This window comes from Hyaena hyaena, unplaced genomic scaffold (genome assembly GCF_003009895.1).
Source record: "Hyaena hyaena isolate Hyena2069 unplaced genomic scaffold, ASM300989v1 scaffold_10, whole genome shotgun sequence".
NCBI lineage: Eukaryota > Metazoa > Chordata > Mammalia > Carnivora > Hyaenidae > Hyaena > Hyaena hyaena.
Genome location: NW_024080642.1, coordinates 3,009,286 through 3,032,010, shown reverse-complemented (window position 1 = coordinate 3,032,010; position 22,725 = coordinate 3,009,286). Strand labels below are relative to the sequence as shown.

The window sequence follows — 22,725 nt, the reverse complement described above, 5'->3', positions numbered from 1 at the left end:
GGTGCCTTGGACCTTCTAGATCAGAGATCGCAGGCTGGGTGGGTGCGGGGACTCACTGCGTAGGAGGTAAATGTTTCCCAGAACATTCAAAGCAGGGGCAGGCCAGGTAGGCCGGGCGGTGTGGTTACCCTCCTGCCTGGCTGACTCTCTGCACGTCACTGCCCGGCACCCACACGTGGCTCAGAAACCACCGCTGTGAGTGGTGCAGTGAGAGGCAGGCTCCAGGGGCAGCAGACAGAGCAGAGGGGGGGACAGAAGTCCCCGCCTACCCCCCTCTCCCGCGCTCCCTCCCGGATGAATCCCCAGGCCACCGGCTTGCCTTGCGAGGGCTCACTTCTGGCCACTTCCTGTTTAGTGGGTAGGAGCCGTGTGGCCCTTGGCAGAGCATTTGGGACTGGTTAGCTATGTAGCACATCTGGGACCCATCCGGCCAGAAGCACCTGGAGAATTTTGCTCTGAGGGCCACCAGGGCCTGATCTGGGTGGGTGGACAAGGATGAGGGGGAGTTTCCATGCTCCCAGGTGGCCCAGTCCCGCCAGCCCAGCCGCGGGGCAAGTCTCAGGCCAACAGCTGCGAGGTGAGCGTTCAGTCTGCCTGCCTACTGGGCACCCTGGGCTCTCCCTGCCCTAATCCTGGGCTTCCCCGTCACAACGGTGTCCCTCCAGCATTGACGGAGGAGCAGCCACGGGCAGCCCACATGTCCCTCTGCCCTTCTGCCCCTCCCCCACTCCTGCTTCTGTCCCCCTCCACCTGTGCACCCCCTTCCCCACTCCTGCTTCTGCCCCCCTCCACCTGTGCACCCCTCCCCTTCCCCACCCCCTCCCACTTCTGTCCCTCCTCCACCTGTGCACCCCCTCCCCTCCCTGCTGCTGCCCTTCCTCAGTGCTGCCCATCTCCTCCTGCAGGAGGGGTTCTCAAAGAGACCATGGGCGGGCTTCAGGGACTCTGGGAATCCTCCGAACGTGGTGGGCTTTTCTCCCTAGAAAGAGGGCCTAAACTATTATCCAGTTATCAAAAGGAACCATACCCCAGAAAGGTCGGGAACACGGCGCTGGAGGGATCTCTGGCTGCCTCTTGTCCTCAGAGTCAGCCACGTCCCTGCACCCCTGTCCCCACCCGCTGGCCTGGCACACACCTGGTGCTCATTAAGTGCTGGCTCACTTAACACAAGTACCGCACACCGAGCACACAGAGCAGGGCATGCGGGGGCCCTGACTCCTCCTCCCCCACCAAAAAGGCCCTTCGCCGCTCCCTGATGATTCAGGAACCCACCAGCACACCCCCCCGTGGCTGTCTCTGGCACATCTGCCCTGGGGCTGACTTGTCCCAACTCCCTTCTGGGACCCCAGTCCTCTCCCCTGCCTTCACTGTGAGCAGCCAAGGCCGTCAAAGCTCATGGGTCTAATAGGTAGAAAGAAACAGACCACGGAAAAACGCGATTTCCACCATGTGTGTCTGAACACAGCCTATGACTGACTCGCAACGCGTTGCAGCCACAGGATAGCAGGGAGCGGGGACAGCACAGGAGCGAGGCGTCGGCCGCCCTGGACCCAGACGACATGCACCCCAAGGACCCTGTTCTGCCCCCGGTGAGCTGGGCGCGCAGTCTCCCTGCCCGGGTGCCTGCATTACTACGGCAGCCCAGCCGGGAGGAGGACAGGACGCCGTTAGGGATGCAGGGGCTGGGGTCTCCTCCGAGGCTCCGGGAAGGGCCCTGAAGTCTGTGCAGTGCCCTGGGGTAGAGGCCTCCCTCTTCCCTCACCCTATGCCTCCCCGGTGGACTCGCCAGCTTCATCTCGGCTCTGGCTCAGGAGAGGCGCCCCACGCGTGCAAGCACCGGCTCCCACCCGGGAGGTGGAGGGGCGGGGAAAGGGATCTGGGGCTGCCTGGGCTTCTCCGCTCCCCCCCCAGGGGCATTCCCGTTCACACTCCTCCCGCCCCCATCTCTCGGGGCTGCATTCGGAGCCAGGCCACACTCCTGCCGGGCTATTCCTCCCTGAAGACCCCGGACATCAGCAGACAGATGGCGTGTCCCTACCGCAGTGGCCCAGCAGACACGGCTCCCTGCCAGAGGTCACCTGTGGGGATGGCAGGGTGCTGACACACACGGCCTGCGGAGGGACCGCCCACGGCCCATGGCAATGTCAAGGTCCCTGCTTCGCAGAGAGCGGCTCCTGGCTGGGCTAAGGCCGCCTCGCGTCATCCTAAGGCCCCCTGGCCTTGAGCTACTTCCTGCGGGTGGCTCCTGGCACCTCCACTTCTGGATGGCAGAAAGGCCCCCTGGACTGACAGAGGGTGAGCAGGACACCTGACGGGGACAGCAGGACAGACACGACTCCCGGGTGGCAGAGGGGACGAAAATGAATCACTCTTACCAAACCTGCAGGAGACAAAAAAAAGAGAGAAAGTGGGATGACGTCACCATGCTGGCTCACTGTGTCCCCAGAACATCACTTCCCAGGAGGGAGCCGGCATGTGCTCAGGTGAGGACACTGAGCCCCGGAGGCACGGGCGCAGCCAGGCTGCGTGACTATGGGGACGGCTGCTCGACGGGAAGGGCCAGAAGTGCCCTCGCTGGGCCTCCCCGTGGGCACGGAAGCAATTCCCCTGCTGCCACGCTCGCGCGTTCGTCCATCGGCTCGTCTAAGCCTCCAGCCACGTGGCACTTTCCGGTGCACTCCGTGTCCACATCAGGGCTAGTTCTGGTGGCTCTGTGTGGACTCGACTCAGAGCCCCAGGGTTGACACCCAGATTACCAGCTATGGGACCTGAGTGGTGTCATCTGCCTGAGGCTCTATTGTGTGCCCAGAGCACTCCTGACGCTCCTCTCAGGGGAAACCGAGAAAAACAGATGCACTCAGTTTACCCACTGAGATGCCCTGTGGTGACCCACGTCCGTGAGTACCACATGGTACTCATACTCATACTTCTCTCTGGAGAAGAGGATCCAGAAGGGGTCCAGGAGTCCCTTCTGGGGAGCGGGCGGGGGACCAGGCCCCGCCAGGACAGGCTGACCGGGGGTGCCTGGGTGGGTCACAGCATGCATTTCCCTCCTTGGGTGACATACTCAAAACCATCAGAGATGTCCAGGGCCCATCCCATAAGCGACCCAAGACAGCCTTCACTGGGACAGAGGAAGCAAGTCCACCCAAGACCAGAAAAGGAGAGTACACGTCAGGAGAAAAGCCCGGTTGCCAGCCCTCAGAGGTACAGGAAGGTAGGAAAGTTCCACCCCTAGAGAAAGCTCCGTCCTTCCCCTCTGCCCCGCCCACCCACAAGGGTAGCCCGACAATGGCGGTTTTTGTAATACGACAACTGACAGTGACCTGAAGGTCGTCCTTTCGGACGGGAAGAGTTAAACGATACAATGGAACAATATGAAAAGTTAAAAAGATGAGGTAGTTTGAATAATTATAGGTATATACAAAGCTGACAACCTGGTTAGCTCTGAGAGGGCAGTGGGGGTGACTGAGGGAAAATGGCGCAGGTAACGTCACACCATCTACTCTACAATGACAAACTACACGAGCTACAAAGCTTCTGCATCTCGGACCATGGGATGCTTAGTACCTATTTAAGTATATAGATTAAGAAAATTTTCTACAGAAAAAGAGTCAAGTATGTTAAGATGTAGGGACAGGACGTTCTCAGAGAGAACAAGGTAAGTTAAAAAATAGGTTATAGAGGGGCGCCTGGGTGGCTTAGTCGGTTAAGCGTCCGACTTTCGCTTAGGTCATGATCTTGCGGTTCGTGGGTTCGAGCCCCGCGTCGGGCTCTGTGCTGACTGCCAGCTCAGAGCCTGGAGCCTGTTTCAGAGTCTGTGACTCCCCCTCTCTCTGACCCTCCCCTGCTCACGCTGTCTCTCTGTCTCTCTCTCTCCTAGAAATAAATTTAAAAAACATTAAAAAAAATAGGTTATAGAACAGAGTACATGGTATCCGATAATCATCAGCGATTTCAGCCGGACATTCTAGTTCTCTCCACCTGGGCATACGGGAAAATGACCTTTCTTGGTTCCTTTGTTTGAGCAGGGTCATGAATGGTGAGTGGAGCTTGTAGGAAAAGAGCATTTAATGACTAGTGTCTAATGTGTAAAATTCTTTCTTCTTCTGCCCTGGTGGAATGTTCCAGACAGTGTCCCAGAAAGTGGCTGTTCTATCAGCCTGGGACCTAAAGTAAGGCTGACCCATGACGGACAGGTAGCACAAGCAAGAAAGAAATCTTTGTTGTTTTAAGATCCACAGAGCTAGGACCTGTTTGTTAGTACAGCATAACCTGGTCGATCCTGAATGATACAAGGGGTGTGTGTGTGTGTGTGTGTGTGTGTGTCCCGGGAAACTGAGCACCAGCCTGGCAGGAGCACTCACCTCATCGGGGAGACCTCATCGATGCGGTTCCCCAGCTGAGACTCATGGGACTTGCTCCGGGTGAGCGTGGGGAAGCTGGGCAGCAGCTGGAAGACCTTGCGGCTGGGCGGGGGTGGCGTCCGCGGAGGCTTCAGCTTTGTGTGCCTCCGCAGCTGCGGCGTGGTCGGTGGGGTGATAAAGCTGTGCAGGGCGCGGGGGGTCAGCCGGCCGCTGGCGTGCAGGGGGAGGCAGGTGTCCGCAGGGCCCTCGCAGGGGCTGGGGGCCGGGGAGTCCGAGGCGGGCAGGGCTGACACAGAGACGGAGCGCAGGCCCTGGGCGCTGCTGCCCGGCCTGCCCAGCTGGGTGCTCCCTGGGGGCCAGGGCGGCCCGGCTTGCGAGAGGGTGTCTGAAGGCCCTGAGCCACTCTCCCGCCGGGCGTCCGATGTGCTCCAGCCCGAGTCGTCTTTGTGCTCTCCTCCTGTGGGTCAAGAAGTCGCGTCACAGATGACTGGAGCCAGAGGGATCTACAGGGGAGGTGGCCAGGGCCCAGAGAGGGTAACACCTAGTCCAAGGCTGCACAGTGCCTTAGCAGGGGGCTGCGGCTACCGGCCTTCATCAAGGCCTTCTTGTGCACACACGTCATCGCCGAGGTTACCTGTGACTGAGGGGCACCAGCACAGATGTCACTGTCCCCATTTTATAGAGGGGAAATGAGGCCCAGAGCGAGAAGGGCACTAGTCTGGGGTTCTTACTGGCAAGTCTGTGGGCAGCAAGCCGGACACTCAACCCAAAAATGGGTGACCTCAGAAAGGGAAGTGGTGACTGATCTTTAAGAGTCAGGAAGGAGAAGCCGGGATGTGTGAAGGGGACAACTCCATGTCAGGAACATTCGGGGCACGCGGGTGGCTCCGTCGGTTAAGCGTCCGACTTCGGCTCAGGTCATGATTTCACAGTCTGTGGGTTTGAGCCCCGCGTCTGGCTCTGTGCTGACAGCTCAGAGCCTGGAGCCTGCTTCAGATTCTGTGTCTCCCTCTCTCTCTGCCCCTCCCCCACTCATGCTCTGTCTCTCTCTCTCTCTCTCTCTCAAAAATAAAAGAATACACATTAAAAAAAATTTTTTTAAAGAAAATTCAAACATCAGGAACAGAGTATCCCAACGTTCGATAGTAATCTTCCCTGGGAATTTGCTAGGAAAGAGATCCAATTAGGACAGGGTTAATAGCCACTTCTTTCTGAGAGGTGGTCTTTTAGTTGAATCCGGAGACCCTGGGGCTCTGTGCAATTCCAGCTCAGAGGCACAGTCTGTCTGTTCGTTCAAGCACATGCTGGACGCTGGGCATCAAGGCATGAAAAAGACATCCACAGTGCTTGAAGAGTCCAAAGAGGGAGAGAGCAGTGTGCTGAGACAGAGATGTCTGGGCACTGAGGAGCTATGAGGAGGACCCTAAACAGCCCGGAGGGCTTCCTGGAGGAGGTGGCACCTGGGCTGAGGCAGCTAGAGAAGACGGTGAAGCAGGTGTACCGGGCAGAGGGAACGGCGCATGCAAAGGCAGGAAACACACAGCCCCTTCTACAGAGTTTCCTGTGCCTTGAGAGCTGAGGACAAGCAGGGAGAGGCAGAAATGAAGTCGGAGGGTCAGCCCCAGCTCAGGAGGGGTCTTGGAGGTCTTGTTAAGGACTTGAGGTTTGCGCTTACAGGGGATGAAGAGACTCCGAAGGGTCGGGGGCAGGGCTCTGTAGGAGCCCATCTACAGAGACCCTGCTGTGGGGAAAGGAAAAGACCCCTCCCTCGTCTCACCAGTGAGTGGAAAGTTCGGGAAGGTAGATTTTGACTCAAGGCAAAATGAACTTCCGCACTGGAGGTATCCTACTCTGTGCTTTGTACCCCGACTCCCGCAGCCTCCCCAGCGCACGAGGCCACGGGGATCCAGAGAGGCCACACACGCGGCCGAGGTCAGGCAGCCACGACCAACACTGTAATGTATACAGCGGCCTACAGGAGGCGCTGGCGTGTCTGTCACCGATGGGCCGAAAGAAGGGCCAAGGCTGCCGCCCAGGGAAACAAGCCGGACATAGGGCTTGATCCCGTGACCCTGGGATCATGGCCTGAGCCAAAATCAAGAGTTGGACGCTCAACTGACTGAGCCGTCCAGGCGGCCCTAACTTGCTCATTTTTAATCACCACTGCTTTGAGCCAGCTCAGGGCTGGCCACTGGGTCTCAATAGCATCCCAACACCAGTAAACCTGCAGTGGCTCTTGAAAAGGACCTCCGAGTCACTCAGTAGGGAGAACCCGGGTGTGACTAGTGGCATGCGCTTCCAATGAAGGGCAGGCAGCACTGGCAGGAACGATCTCCCCAGCTCACTGGCCGCGGGCACAGAGAACCATCCTTCACCCAACTTTCTTGGGTGAAAGAAAGTCTCAATGACCACAAGGCAAGTGGCTTCAATGTTTTCTCGGACTCCTCTGGCCTAATACCGAAAAGGACACTAGTATATCCCAGGCTCTGGTCTAAGTGCTTGACCTTAACTCAGTTCCTCATCACGACACTATGAGCGAATGTTATTACCTCCACTGTACAGATGAGGAAACTGAGGTCCAGTGGGGTTCATTAAGAAACAGACTAAGGTCCCCCGGATTATAAGAGTGCTGGGCTCAGTCAGCTGGGCACCATCATGATGTTCTAGGTGTCACCAAGACTCTGACCACAGGTGCCCTTCAGGTACGGACACCACTGGGGGCAGACCCACTGGGCGGGGTGTGGCCAGGACCCTCTTGGGGACGTCGGAGTACCGCACGCTGAGACCAGATGAGAAGGACACGGAAGGGACCCTCTCCTCCCCAAAGGCCTCCTCGGGGACATGGTTGAAAAAGCACCCTCTGAATTAGAAACCTGAGTTCAAAGCCCAGCCCAGGTGCGTGCCAGCTGTGGGACCGTGGACAATTCACTCAATGCTTCCGACGGTCTAGCTACGATAGACACGTAGCGGCACCACGGAGAATGGTGCAGTGCCAAGTACGTGCCACGTGCCTGGCTTAATAAATTCATGCTTAATGAGTTAGTGGTCTCCCTATCTTGGCACCCAGGACGGGCAGGCAGGAACCTTCCTAATATAAATGGGTCACAACCCCTCTGGACAGGGGCGCCTCCATAATTCTTTACAATTCAGGGACAAGGACGGAAGGTGGACGAGTCCCCCCGTGGTCCCAGCTTGGGAGGCAAGTTGTAAATTTCCACAATGTGGAAACAGCCCTGCACGCCGACTGCTGCGTGTCCTTGGCTCAGCCCTTGCCCTCTCTGGGCTCAGTGCCCTCTGTGAACTCTGGGACATGAAGACAGACTACATCTCTCTTTCATGGTTATTCTTTGGCACCTGCTGTGAGGCCCGGCCGTGAAGGTCTTCTGAACTGAGTGGGGCTCCCCAGCTAGGCTCTGTGGCAGAGGAGGACTTGGGATAAGGGGCCAAGACGAAATCAAGCCCAGTCCCCCTAGGTGGGGAAGCGGGGGGGGGGGATCAGGCCGACTATGAACCTCGGTACCTTCCTTGAGCCTCAGGCAGCCAGAAATAAGACAGGTGGCTCAGATAATTAAAAACGGGGCTAAGTCCATTCATTAGGCTCCCTTTGAAGCCTCGTTCGTGTCGGTGACATAGTGGGAATGTTAAGTCACAGCATTTGAGGCTGTTTCCAAGGCAAGATTAGAAAGCCTGCAAATAATTCTCAAGGAACTCCTTGTAACACTGGGATTACACACTTTGTACACACTCCCAGATGAAACGCCATGCAAGTTCTCTCAGCATGCTTGTGCCTTCGGGGCAGAGAGCCCAGCAGCCAATGGGGACAGGACAGGGTAGGGGGCAGGCTGGGGGTGAGGGCGCCGAGGGGGCTGGAGCCCAGGGGGCCACTGGAGGGCTCAGAGCCCAACAGACATGCACAAAAGAGGAGAAGGCACACGGGGCCCACCCAGGGGACCAGAGTGGGGTCCCTAACGATGTGCAAAGGCCTCCCTGGGTTCATACTAGCCTGACCCGTAGGGACGCACACCCTCTATCTCAGTCAGGCCAATAGCACGCTCTCTGGCCTTTCCAAGCTGCCTGAAAACTCTGGGCCATGCTTGCCCCACCCCCATCCCTGGCCTCCACAAAGGCAGTGGCCCCGGGGAGCCAGGACAGGCCCAGGGAGGGAAGGCCGGCGCTCCAGCCCAGGCGGAGGAACAGGGAGCCGACGGGGCCGGCCGCAGCTGGCAAGGCCAGTCCTACCTACCCAGACCGGTCACTTTCCGCAGGCAGGCGAGGGCGTACTGCAGGCGGCCACACTCCTCGGCGTTGGCCCCGCAGCGCCGCAGCGTCTCCTTCACCTTGACCTCGTTCATGTCCAGCAGGGCATCCAGCGTGAGCTCGCTGAGGATCTCCTGAGGAAGCACAGAAAAGACCGGCAGAGAGCCGGTGAGCAGTCAGGCCGGCCCTGGCGCCCTCCTCACCCTCCCCGTGGCCAGGGCTGGGCTCCCCTGCTGAGTGGCAGGGGACAGGTGCTGGCGGGTCAGCCTCCCAGAAGCCTCCGCTGGTCAGAGGACACAGGCGGCCCTCTCTCACCCCCACCCTCAGGGCTCCCAGAGACAGCAGCTGAGGTAGACGTGCCAAAGCTTCAGGGCCAGGGTCGAGGGAGGAAGGAAAACCCCCCCAGAAAAGCTACGACCGGGGCATGGTGCCCGCCCGTTTCTTCGGATTCCCTTGCACAGAAAAATGATGAATCATGACAACTTCGTAGAATGATAAGAACTTCAGATAACGACGAAGGCCCTTTACAATTTTGCTGTATCTGAATCAGAAAAGACAGGTTTCAAATGAAATCAGCTTACCAAGAGAAGGATGGAAAAGAAGTTAACCCTCGCCGGGCACAGTGTAGGCGTTTACTGCCCTCGCCTCATTTCTCAGTCAAAAACTTTCCAGGGTTCAAGGTGACGGAGAAGGAAGGGGCGGGCTCAGGTGCGAAAAGGGCTCCATGACTTGGATGATGGACGGCCAGGAGAGAAGGGACGCAGGAGGCCTCTGGGACAGAGAGTAGCTCCGGGCTGACCAGCAAGGAAAAGGGAGCCTCAGACCTACAGCCGTAAGGAAGTGGCTTCTGCCAGCAAGCTGAATGCACGTGCACGTGGCTTCTTACTAAAGCTTCTAGGTAAGAGGCCAGCCTTGCTGACACGTACACTTTTTCCAGCCCGGTGACCCCCTGCAGGGAAGCTAGCTGAGCCCACCAAACGTGGCCATACAGTCTCCGTCCTACACAACGGTGAGCTAATCAATGGGGGTTGCTTGTGATTAATCGCTATGCGGCCACAGAAAACCAATACAGAGAGTGACTATTTGAATCAAGGCCCGACTTCAAAGTTTGTGCCCTTTCATCGGGGAGGAAGGAAACCCCTCCAGCAGTGATTGCTTTGAGCCATATGTGATACCAAGCCGGGAGCAGACACACCGAAGGCTGGGACAGACCTCTGGCCTCAAGTGGCTCGCAGGTGACTCACACAAAAACAAGTCATTGCAATGGCCTAGCACAGAGAAAACTCAAAGAGCTACCGGACGGGGTGAGGGGAGGGGAGGTCAGTGGTTGTGTTTTCTTCTCCTTCTTCTTCTTCGGCCCCTTTCTATATTTTCCAGATTTTCTACATCAGAGAAGGCCAGACACCCCACATCAAATAATTCATAGAAAACCTGCAGTTCTTGAGAATCTAATATGATTATCATTGATCTTGGCAAGTTGTATAATTTTCTTTTAAAAGAATAATGGTTGGGGCGCCTGGGTGGCTCAGTCGATTAAGCGTCCAACTTCGGCTCAGGTCATGATCTCACAGTTCGCGGGTTCGAGCCCTGCATCTGGTTCTGTGCTGACAGCTCAGAGCCTGGAGGCTGCTTCAGATTCTGTGTCTCCCTCTCTCTCTGTCCCTCCCCCCTCATGCTCTGTCTCTGTCTCTCAAAAAGAGACATTAAAAAAAATTTTTTTTAAGAGTAATGATTACTGGGGCACCTGGGTGGCTCAGTGGGTTAAGCTTCCAACTTTTGATTTCGGCTCAGGTCTCATGGCTTACGAACTGTGAGATTGAGCCCCGGGTCAGGCTTTGTACTGACAGTGTGGAGCCTGCTTGGGATTCTCTCTCTCTCTCTCTCTCTCTCTCTCTCTCAAAATAAATAAACTTAAAAAACAACAACAACGAAAGAGTAAGGCTATTGTCAATTCATGCCGCTGTAAATCTTAGACTCAGATGTCGAAACTGAACCAGATAAAGATACGGGCTGTGAGTCATTAAAGCGATGGTTTGGGAGCTTTGTAATGCCGGTGGGGCGGGGGGGTTGCCCACAGCTGATGCCTGGGGTCTGGCCATATCCCCTCCCCCACCTTTGTGTCTTGTCTGTATATCCTTCAATCTCCACGGCTGTGGACAAGACTCTGATTGACAGCTGTTTAGAATGATTCACTTCAAAATTTAGAAAAACAGACACACACAAAAAAGCACCAAAAGGCTCATCATTGGCTGGGCAAACCCTTGGTGGTCAGGAATCCTTCCAGAGGACAAAACTAGAGCCTCACAGGAAACTGCCGATAAGAACAGCACAGACAGGAGGCTGGGGAGATAAAGGCCCCTGGGGGGGCGGGGAGCAGCTATGGTCCGATCAATGTGTCTCCCTCTTCTGGCCTCAGGGACACTCAACAAAATGCAGTTCGGACAACTTTTCCCCTCATTTCACCCCGAAAAGCAATTTGGCAATACGGTCCCGAACGAAGGGAAGTGACGCTGACATTTACACGACTGCGCAAAACGCCGCAAGGCCTTTCCCTGGAGTGTCCTTGGCTCTCACCAAACGTGCCTCTTCCCAAGGCCATGATGACTCAGCAGGTCTCCACAAGTGGGATTCCTAAACAGGCCTAGAAACCCAATCCCAAGTCTAACTGTACTGCGAATGACGATTTTCTTCATCCCTTTCTGCCTGTCTTTCTACGCCTCTCCTCTCCACCCGCACCAAGTTCCCAGCTCTCAGACATGGTAAGCACAGGTATTACTACCGACCATCTACCAGTAAGGCACCACCAGCGCTCTGTACAGGATCTGGAGTCTGAACAAATCAGCACGCGCATGCTGTCAAGCGTACCTGTACTGAGCCTCAGAGACCGAGGACTGGCCGACTAGAAGGAGCCCTAGATGGTTCTTCCCTGCTTTCACTCCTAGACCTGGCATGGCCTTGGGAGGCAGCGACTACCTTGGCAGCGAGGGTGGGGGGAGGAGTGGTAATAATTTTTCTCGAAGTAAATTAAAGGAATTAATTTCTACCTGGTTTCGGAAAAAACCAACCAACCACTCGGTGAAATGGAAATTCTCTGTTCTTTTTTTTTTTTAATTTTTTAATGTTTTATTTATATCTAGGAGAGAGAGAGAGAGACAGCGTGAGCAGGTGAGGGTCAGAGAGAGAGGGAGTCACAGACTGAAACAGGCTCCAGGCTCCTAGCTGGCAGTCAGCACAGAGCCCGACGCGGGGCTCGAACCCACGAACCGCGAGATCATGACCTAAGCGAAAGTTGGAAGCTTAACCGACTAAGCCACCCAGGCGCCCCGGAAATTCTCTGTTCTTTATCAAGTGAAGCAACCCCCTAGAAAAAGATAAAGAATATGTTCAAATCCATTCCCTTAACAAAAAAGAAAAAGTGATGGTTGGGGCCCTGGGACAGATGAGTGTGTCCAAGGTCGCACTTAAATTGGAGCTGCCCCAGGGCAGCTCAGTCAGTTAGTTGAGTGTCTGACTTCGGCTCAGGTCATGATCTTGAGGTTGGGGTTGGTGAGTTCGAGTCCCGTGTTGGGCTCTGTGCTGACAGCTGGGAGCCTGGAGCATTCTGTGTCTCCCTCTCTCTCTCTGCCCCTCCCCCGATCGCACTCAGTCTTTCTCTCACTCTCAAAAACTAAACATAAAAAAATTTTTTTAAATTAAGAACGTAAATTGGAGCTGCCCCTCCCTCTCCCAGTGATGAGGGAACATGAGACAGGCTGAGGGCAAAGCACAAGCTAGCACGCACGCACGCACACACACACACACACACACACACCCTGCCCCCCCAAGGTGGGACATATGTGATAGTCCCCAGGCACTCCTGGCTGCCCAAAGGCAAAGGGAAGGAAAGGCAACAAATGGCTAACTGATAGAGATCACAGTCACGCAGGAATGAGTCTCCATCAGTTTGCAAATATCTTAGTAAATTACAAGAAAAAGGCAATCTTATCAATAGCCTCATCTCCAGAAGTCTGTAGGCTCAGTTTCCCAGAGCCCCAACATCACCCCTCCATGGCAGTGAAGTGGGGAACAAAGGCAAGAAGGAAATGGCAGGGAAAATTAAATCTGCCCATAACCTGCAGCCCACTGACAAACGCTTGAGGCAAATACAGCTCCACCATTTTTCCAGGAGCCTCCTACCATCCTGTTAATGCCTTACTAGAAGGGAAACAACCTTAGCCGGACAATAGCGAGGCGTCCCGTATCTTAGGAGTCATCTCTGGCATAGGAAGGTCCCTCCGGAAATCTCCCTTTTGCTACCTCCCCCAACTTCACAGTAAAAGGAGCCACTCTTCACCCCCCCACCCCCCGGCCTCAGATCTTCCTCCCCTCGGGTCCTGTCCCTGAGCTTTGATAAAATCACCTTTTTGCACCAAAGAGGTCTTCAAAAATTCTTTCTTGGCCACTGGCTCTGCATCCCACAAACCCCCCAGCACCCCAAAACTTCATCACCAGGTCAAGCATGGCTTTCCGGGGGTGTGAACTGTGCACATCCTTCCGTGAAATGAGAATGCCAGTATACCACTGGCGTCACCATTTCTGAGTGCTCCTTCCATTCCCCTTAATGATGAGGGAGCGTGGGGCAAGCTGAGGGCAGAATACAGGCTGGCACGCGCGCGCACGCACGCCCGTGCACCCACACACACGCACACCAGGTGGAATGTTCCTTGGATACTGCTGGCTACCCAAGAACAAAGGAAAGGAGTTAAGTGCTTGCCATGGTGAAGTGGGAAACTAAGGCAAATGAAAACTAAATTCCCTTACTGCCTACAGCTCACTGACAAGTCCTTGAAGCCAGCAGAGTGACCTCCGTCTAGAAGCTCAGCTGCCTCGATGATAACACTTTGCTGGGGGCAAAAGAGAACCTTAGCTTAACATGGTCCCAACCTCAAGGATCCTGTAAGTCTTCTTCCTTTATCTCAACTGCCCCAAGGTCTATGCTGGCAGGCATGCTCCCAGCTTATACCCCTACCCGACCCCCATATGCATCTGAAGGGTCTTATTAATCGGTGATAAATAGTGTTTCCCTAGTAACAGCTGGCCCCTCAAGGTCCCAGAAACCTTGCTTCCAAAATTCCTTAGAGACTTACTCTATCCCTGATCCCTCCCAACCTGAGGGTATATAACGAGTTAACCCTCAGGACCCCAGCACAGCTCCCCCTGCCCACGGGTCCTGTCCCCGTGCTTTAATAAAATCATCTTTTTGCACCAAAGATGTCTTTAAGCATTCTTTCTTGGCCGTTGGCTCCTGACCTCCCCACCCTCAACCCAAAACTTCATCGCCTAACCCCTCCTCCTTGCAGGGCTGGATCACTGAGCTGGAGAGGGGGACCACGCCCCCCTACCTAAAAGCTGCAGTTAGTGACGCTAGCCACCAGTCAGCAAGTCACCTGGTAGAGTAAGGGTCTCAAATTCGCAGGCCTCAGGGCCAGGGCTCGGGAAGAAATGAGACCAGTGGGGATGCGGCCCTCTTGATCTATCTTTTAACAGAGACAGAAGTAGGAGAAACACTTCTCTTCTTTACTGGACAATAAGAAATCCGACAGCGGCAGGGTCCAGGTTACTTGGAAACCCACTGTCTATTATTTTGAGAGAGAAAGAGAGAGACAGAGACAGACAGAGCACGAGCAGGGGAGGGGCAGAGAGAGAGGGAGACCCAGACTCCGAGGCAGCCTCCAGGCTCTGAGCTGTCAGCACAGAGCCCGACGCGGGGCTCGAACCCACAGACCAGGAGATCATAACCTAAGTGGAAGTCGGATGCTCAACTGACTGAGCCACTCAGGTGCCCCTGGAGTTCTATTTTAAAATTATTTTTACATGGTGGCAACGAATGCAAAACTGTGCAGACCAAGGAGACCTTATGCCAAGAACCTGATGTCTTCTGAAGTTTTTTTATTTTTAATTTTTTTAAAATGTTTTTATTTATTATTGAGAGAGACAGAGCATGAGCATGGAGGGGTAGAGAGAGAGGGAGACACAGAATTCTAAGGAAGCTCTAGGCTCTGAGCTGTCAGCACAGAGCCCGACAGGAGGCTCGAGCTCACAAACCGTAAAATCATGACCTGGGCCGAAGCCGGAAGCTCAACCAACAGAGCCACCCAGGTGCCCCCTGAAGTTCTGATCAGAAACTTCTAAAGCTTTATTTCTGTAGGCACATGGGGGGGAGGGTGGGCGGCGCAGCAGCCAATGCCCTTGGCAACGTAGCTCTGTGGCCAGGGCTTCTCAGCGAGGCGTCTGTCCCGGCTCTGGGACCCTCACCGCGAAAACAAAGTGCCCCAGCCTTTCGACACCTACAAGTGACTTCGGACCTAAAGTTCACTCAGTCAAGATGGGAAAGTGCATGAGGCAGACGGGCCGGAACCTGCGGAACCAGTATACAAAGAGAATGCATCCCCCCAGCTCGCAACTGGGACTCCGACTAGACCACAGTCAGGCCGGGTGAGCGCAAGCGCAGGCCACCGGAGTGGCCCTAAGCAACTCGCACCCCCAGCCCTCCGCTGCGGATGTGATGTGCCCACCCACAGTGCCAGGCGCAGCCAAGTCTGAGTTAGGAAGTTATGCCAGACCGCGTACCCCTTCTCTGGACAATCTCTACACTGAAAGCGAAGTAGGGAATCAGGTTCGCCCACTGCGGCAGGTGCACTCCTGCCCCCGCCAATGACCCGGCAGGTAAAGCTGCTCAGGTCTCAGAGGCCCCAGGGTCCCAGGAGGGCTTCCCACCTGCCTAGAGGCGAGAGCCCATACCCTGGAGCAGGGGTGAGGGCTGAGAGTCTGTACTGCTGTGGGGAGAACTCTTGCCCACCTGGCCCCAGCTTCTGTCTAAAGAAGAAAATATGGAACTGGAGGGGCGCCTGGCTGGCTCAGTAGCAAGAGAAGGTGACGCTTGATCTTGGGGTCGTGAGTTCGAGTCCCATGTTGGGTGAAGGGATTACACAAATAAATAAACTTAAAAAAAATGTGGGGGGACATGAACTAGAAACCAAGAAGGGCAGCCATGGTCGCCCAGGCACTGCCGGGACGTCAAGCCTTGGCTCCGGCCAGCCTCCGGTCAGCGCGCGAGCACAGAAGCGCGGCAGTGAGAACGCAGGGCAGAGCGACGGCTCCGGAAAACCCTGGCTTCCTGCCTCTGCCTGTTCCCTCAGGTCACATTTTACGTTCTGCAGTAGGTGACGTGAAGCTCTTCTTCTGGGGAATAATGGGAGGGCAGGGTTGGCTGAGGGCTGAGGCCACTCACAGTCCGTGGTAATTACACGGGCTGGTTCGGTTCTCTGGCGCGGTAGGCATGCCTGGCCCGGGCCACATGCAGCTGTCCCCTCCCCTGGGCGGCCGGTAGCAGCTAGTGTCAGAGGCCAGGCTGAGTATCAGATGGTACCTGGGACTGACCTGCAGCCACGGGCCGCCTGGGGTCTATACTTAGAAGCCTGTGCTGGCCGACACCAAAAGCCGTCTACACTCGCCCCGGCCAGTCAGGCCTGGAAATGCCAGGGGCGTGAACGCCTGTTGGGGGGCCACGTACAAGAAGCTGGGGGTCGGGGGCCGGTGCAGGGCAGAATTCCAGCGAAGGCCTGGGTTAAAGGCAGCCCAAGAAGCAAGCCCAGGCTTCGTATTTCTATTTAACCTTCTGGTCCGAGGGCACAGGAAGGGCCAGTGAAGTCAGTGGCTGCGTGCTCGGTGCCGCGAGCTCTCCAGGTCCATTTGCGGAACCCAGATGTCTGGTGTGTGGGCACGGGAGGGCTGGGATCCTCCACCACAGACCCCTCCCTGGGACTGGGCACACCAGAGAGGCCAGAGGTAGACCCCCAGAGCCCTGCACACCCCTCTGCGGCCAGCGGGGCCGCCGGCGAAAGGGAGGGAGAAGGGCAAGGAAGTTTCTGTGGCAGCCCAGGCTGGGAGCCCACGTGCCTCCAGCTGGGAAGGCACGGCCTGCCACACATTCCTCTCTGCTTTCTGCCCGCGGCTGGGGCCCAGGGACAGGGACAGTGAGACTTGGGCAACGAAGAGTTGGAAATTCCAGGAGGCACAGGTGGGGCTGAGGCAGCGAGGGCCTGGGTCGGGCAGCCTTCTGGGGTTTTGCCACAAAGAAATCCGGGGGAGGAGGGCACTGGCTTTGTCAATGGACCAGATCTGGGCCCAGCCTCCTCCTATCCCGGGGCTGGGAAATGAGAAATAAGCGCTCCTGGGAGAAGTTAGACACTTTCTGGAAGGCTGGACAGCACAGTGAAGAAAGGGCCAGACTCGGTCAGTGGAATCCACTAACCCCAGACCAGTCCCTCTTCCTTCTCTTGGGGTTTGGGTTCATCATTTATAAGATGGGTGGGTTTGGCTGGGTTAGATCAGTGGCTCTCAACCTTGGCTGCACCCTAGAATGACCCGGGGGGCTTTTAAAGGGGATCCTGATGCCCACGTCCCACCTCGACCAAGCAGATCAGGATTTCTCAGGGCGGGGGCCGTGGAGGACAGGCTACAGGGCCTTATGTGGCCCAGGGAAGAAAGTGTCTGAGAAGGCCCAGTTCAGAAGGCAGGGGCAAGTAGGGCAGAGCTGCGCCCTGGGGCTGACCCCTGCCTGTCCTCTCAGGAGTCGCACACTCCTTCGACTCAATCCCAGCCTAGCCCGAGCTCACAGATGTCCCAGGAGAGGTCTGCGCCCACCTCCCTGGCTCCCCCGGAGTGGGGAACGAGGGCGGGATCTTTGGGGAGTGGCTGTCTCTCGCCTACATATTGGTATGTCTGGCCTTGAATGCCTCAGAACGATGGTGTGGTGACGGGGTGAGGTGTGGAAGTGGAGGAATACAGGTCAAAGAGAGGAACCGAGGATGAGGTCAAGGACCAAAGCAAGAGAGGAGCATTCATTACGTACCTCCTGGGTGCCAGAGGAATTACAGGGGTCGGCATCGAAATCCTCCTAACATCTTGAGATGGGAGATAAGGCTCAGAGTGGGGAGGTGACTTGCCCAAGACCACACAGCCGGATCAGTAAGGCTGAGGCAAGGCCGTCTCGACCAGTTCCCACCTATTTGCTCTTAGAAAGTGAGCTCCCTGGCCCAGGGCAGGGTTTACTTGGCATCACAGGTTGCATCTGGTTTGCCCAGCTCCACGCTCTGCCCTACCCCCCTGTGCCTGCTGGGGGCAGCTCTGGCTTCGGGGATCAAAGGACACAGGAGGCCCCCCAGGGTCCCCTCCCCACGTGCCCTTTCAAAGCCCTACATCGCCCTGGTACCCTCTGGAGGAAACCGGCGCTTTCCAATTCCGCCCAGGACCCGAGCTCCAGATTCGGGTAGCATCTGCCGTCAGCACGGCCACCGCCATCACATCACCCAGGCGCTGGCCCGACCCTCCAGTCTTGCGCCTCCCAGGCCCCATCCCTCCTCCTACAAACCCCGAGGCACCCAGTGCAGGGACCGGCAAGCTTCTTCTGACCAGAGTGAATCACCTGTCTTCGGCTTCACGGGCCCCACTGTCCATGTCAGAAGGACTCAGCTGGGCCATTAGGCCCCGAAGACAGCCATCGACAGTCTGTAAACAAATGGGTGTGGCCGCACCCCAATACGGACACCGAGATCTGAATTCCATGTAACTGTCAAGTCACCAAACAGTCCTCTCTCTCTTTTTTTTTTTTTCTATCAGGGGAAACCGCGAAAACCATTCTTCGTTTACATGGTCGTACGAAAGCCAGCGGTGGGCTGGACTTGGTCCACGAGGCATAGTTTGTCAACCCCTGGTCCGGTGGGTCATTCAGCCACTCAACAAACACACATCAACTGTGTTGGGCTCCATCTTCTTAAGCCTCCTTCCTTAAGTGGTGACAGGTCTTCTCCCCGGCCGGCACCCCACACCCCAACCCTGCCAACATACGGTCTGCAGAAAGGGACACAGAGGGGAGGGGAGGCTTCAAGGAAGGCCACACCTGCTATCTGCACCACCTGCATTTTGTCACCTTTCTCGGTGTCGTTAACACACACTTCCCCAGCTGCTTCTCCTGGTTGCTGTCTGAAAACAGCCAGACACGTCCAGCAGTAGACAAACACACACACACACACACACACACGCGCGCGCGCGCTTCGGGTACGCAGGCTCACCCCTCAACACACGCTACTTCCAGAATGGAGACAGGGGGCAGGCTCCTACAGAGGGCGGCCTCTACCCCCAGGATGCTGGGTGATTGTGGAAAAATAGAAGAAACACCCTATTGTCCACCAGGCGCCACGGTGAAACTCAAGGTCAGAGGCGGAATACTCTCAATCAGACAGGAGGGAGAACGTTCAAAGGTAAGGCTGGGGTCAGAGCGGGACAGGGGGAGGGTTTGCCAGCAAAGAGCTACGCGAACCCTCAGGTGACAGGCTTGACTTCTGGGGAACCGGCAAACGGGAAAGTCCCTCCCCTGCGCAAGCAGGGCAGGTGGGGAGGGGGGGACAGAGCGTCCCAGAGCTGCAGGCCTGGCTGGGGGCAGGTGGGTGACAGGAGGACAGGCAGTGGGTGGGGATGTGAGCCGGGCCCACGGCTGGGTGAAGAGAGGCTGCCGAGTGAGGGGGGCGTGGGGACGTGCCCTCCCCACAGGGGCGCCTGAGAGGGGAAGGGGTGCGGGCACTGCGGAGCGGGGTCTGGTGTGACATGTATCTCTTCACGGGAAACCCCAGCTCTCCCAAGGGCAAAGGCGCTGACGGAAACCAACCGGGGCGCCTGGGTGTGGCCGTGCGTGGCCATCTTGACTGCTTGCTGGTGCCCCTTCCATTTTCCCTGTCCAAACACACCATTAAAAAGAGGATTCACAAAGTGGCGCCTGGGGGGCTCAGTTGGCTCAACGCCGACTTCGGCTCAGGTCATGACCTCACGGTCTGTGGGTTCGAGTCCCGCGTCAGGCTCTGTGCTGACAGCTAAGAGCCTAGAGCCTGCTTCGGATTCTGTGTCTTCCTCTCTCTCTGCCCCTCCCCCGCTCACACTGTCTGTCTGTCTGTCTCTCTCTCTCAAAAATGAATAAACATTAAAACAAAACCAAAAAGAGGATTCACAGACAAGTCTGCTAGTCTCCTGCTTCTGCCTCCTCTGTATCTACAGGGCAGGAGGGGAGTTCAGCCAGCACAAAGCGAGGCCCATGGCACTGGAGCGCCCCTGGCTGGCCCGAGGGCCTCAGGACACAGCAGCTTTGCTTGGAATCTAGTGGGGCCCACCTTGGGGCCACCAGCCAAAACACAGACCCCTCTTCCAGCAGGGCACGTGCCAGTGTTCCATTCTGCAGCCTGTCCTTTGGGGTTGTCTGTCTGTCTGTCTGTCTGGGTGGGGGAATGCAGGGGGGCATAGGAAGGGAGCCCAGGCCGGAGACCTGAGAACCAGGCTGCTCCGCCACAGAACGGGGGCCGCGTTGTTTCCCAGCTACTTCACAGGCATTCAACCAGGAGACCAAGATCTTTCAGGAGATCCCGGAGGTAGGCAGCACCTTCTCTGTAGTTTTCCAGAGAAGGAAACCCTGTAAACGACTCCTGCCCCACAGCAACAATGGGCCTCAAAGTATGGGAACCCCCTGGAGCCCGATGTGGGGGAGGGGACGGCACTCAAGCCAAGGAGGCCATCACTGGTGCTACCAAGGTCTAAGGGCATGAAAAGGGCTCATGGAGACTCATGAGGTTAAGAAGAGAGAAGAGGACGCATCCTTTCTCTGCCAAGGTCAAAGGGCGGAGGTCACCTTGGAGACAATCTAGTCCAACTCTCATTTTATGGAGGAGAAAACGGAGGACCCCAGAGGAGAGGGGGCCTGCGTGGGTCCCCCTGGACAACAGCGCCAAGCCCGGGGCCCAGGTCCCCCAACACCCTTGCCAGTGTCCGTCACCAGGCTCCGCTGGGCCCCTGGGAGAGCTCACTGCTTTTCATTATGGGCCTTCCTTACCCTGATGTAAAGGTTCCATGCCTGGCGGACTTTCTGAGCTGCTCTAAGAGGTGAGCCAAGGGTAAGGCCAACCCTGAGGTCTGCCCTGAGAATCACCTCCAAGCTATCCTGAGGAATGCCAAGCCATGCGCTTGCCTCATGGGCCCAGAGCCCTATGGAATCCAGAGGGCTGGCAAGTCCCTTCCGTCTTGATGGCATAAAAGAAAGCAAGTGTGCAGGAATCCTCAGCCCCGTGTCTTGCCCACCCCTCGCTGCACCCACTGATGACCATGCACACTCTTCTTCTTTCGGAGAAGCAGCGGCAGGAGCGCCTGGGGGACTCAGTCGGTGAAGCATCCAGTTCTGGATGTCAGCTCAGGTCACGATCCCAAGTCTGGGAGTTTGAGCCCCGCATCGGGCTCCGCACTGACAGCGTGGAGCCTGCTTGGGATTCTCTGTCTCTCCCTCTCTCTACCCCGCCCCTGCTTGATCTCTCAGGAAGTAAATAAACTTAAGAATAAGAAGCACTAGCAGCACACCAGCTGCTATACCCCGACACCCAGGTCCCAAGATGCGGCCTGAGATCTGCCCAGGCCCAAGGCACGCTGATGCCTACTCAAGCCGCTCTGTGCACTTCCTCTTTCCACAGCCAGCTGCACCCCGTCTAGTCAAAAAAGTAACAGCTACCGGTACACTGCTACTGCTCGTGAGGGGGCCTGGGCGCAGCCGCCTGGAGGAAAGTGAGGCTCAGGGAGATGAAGTCACTCACTTGGGACACAGCAAGCGAGCACCGGAGTCTCGACGGGACCCTGGTCCGCAGAACACCAAGGTTAGCAACTCACAGCCTTGCTGGCCTGGGTGACCAGAGGCACTGATGGGCGGGGCTGGGGCTGCCTGTACAACTTCAGTCTCGTAAGCCCCCTGCAGTAGGAGCAGGCTCAAAACAAGCTTGTATCCTGTTCCAACCAAAAGCACGAACGAGCCAAAAGCCGTGCATTCGCTAGGAGGACGGGGGAGATCTCTCTCGGTAAGATCCTGACGGGTCCCGCAGCCACTTTCCCCCAGGCAAGTCAGGGGATAACACAGTGAAGCGGAAATCACAATCTAGATCTCTCCAGCCACGTTCTATAGACGGCAAGGACTTGGAGCCCAGACAAACGTCCCCATCCCGGCGACTTGCAGAAGGGCCACCTGGTCCCAGACCCCAGCGCATACCTTGCAACCCTCCAGCCTGGGCTGGTCCAGGCTTCGCGCTTCTCGCAGGACCACAGGTGGTGGTGGGGTCCCCGGGCCCCTGGTGACCTCGCCCAGCACGCAGCTCCACAGGCAGTGCATGGTGAGGGGCCCAAGCCCTGGGTCCCCGGCAGCCCCAGCCGCCGGTGCGGCGTCTCCAAGAAGGGCAAGGAAGGGAGAGGAGTTTCTGTTTTCATGACTGTAGTAAACAGTCACTGCAGCCAAAAATAGTTTGCGCCCGGGAGCCAGGGAGTCAGCACATACCTCCCGGAGCAGGTGCTGGCCGTGACATACACAGGCTCCTGCGGGCCTCGGGGCAGGGGCCTGGGGACCCAGGCACCGAGGACACTCAGGGGATCAGGCCACGGACAGAGAGGTTTTCCCTGCCACGCTGCTTACCTCCAAAGAGTTTGACCTGAGTCAACAGGGAGCTTGATCACCTCCCTCCTTTCAGTGAATCATCTGGGGAACCCCCACCCCCACATGCATTCCAATTACCCCCCCCGCCCAACCTTCCCGGAGCTCTCACACATTTGGAGCTGGGTGGTTTGGACAAGCACAGGAAGAACCCTGTGAACCATAGCGGAAGCCCTAGGTGGGACACAGGACCACCATTAAAACTGCAGCTCAGCTGTCAAAGCTCTTAGAGCGATACACCAACAACCATGAACTTTACATACATTAAAAAAAAAAAAGTAAAAGAAGGTAAGGGCCTGGCTGTCAGTGGCTGATAGAGCTGGGGAGGCATTTCGTTTTCTTCTTGGAGCTACTTTTTCATTTTTAAGTTTTTCTGCAAGGACCATTTGTAGTCAGATTTGGAAAACAGCACTTCGAATTTTTTTTTTTTAATGTTTTTATTTATTTCTAGGAGAGAGAGAGAGAGAGAGACAGCTTGAGCAGGGGAGGGTCAGAGAGAGAGGGAGTCACAGACTGAAACCGGCTCCAGGCTCTGAGCTGGCAGTCAGCACAGAGCCC

The 22,725-nt window shown here is 56.5% G+C and overlaps 1 protein-coding gene across 6 annotated transcripts in view; it reads right to left on the bottom strand.

The window, feature by feature from the left end:
* The window catches only part of KSR1 (kinase suppressor of ras 1), a 176,239-nt gene that overhangs the window by 57,796 nt on the left and 95,718 nt on the right, over positions 1-22,725 (bottom strand). For 5 of the 6 annotated variants that reach the window (XM_039252658.1, XM_039252661.1, XM_039252652.1 and 2 more), the window contains 3 exons: positions 8,611-8,758; positions 4,368-4,824; positions 2,376-2,380 (listed from right to left, as the gene is read on the bottom strand). In XM_039252658.1, the coding sequence (XP_039108589.1) occupies positions 2,376-2,380; positions 4,368-4,824; positions 8,611-8,758 (610 nt within the window). Of the gene's footprint in view, positions 1-2,375; positions 2,381-4,367; positions 4,825-8,610; positions 8,759-21,732; positions 21,850-22,725 lie in introns of those variants that run through there. The other variant, XM_039252670.1, reaches the window with a different exon arrangement.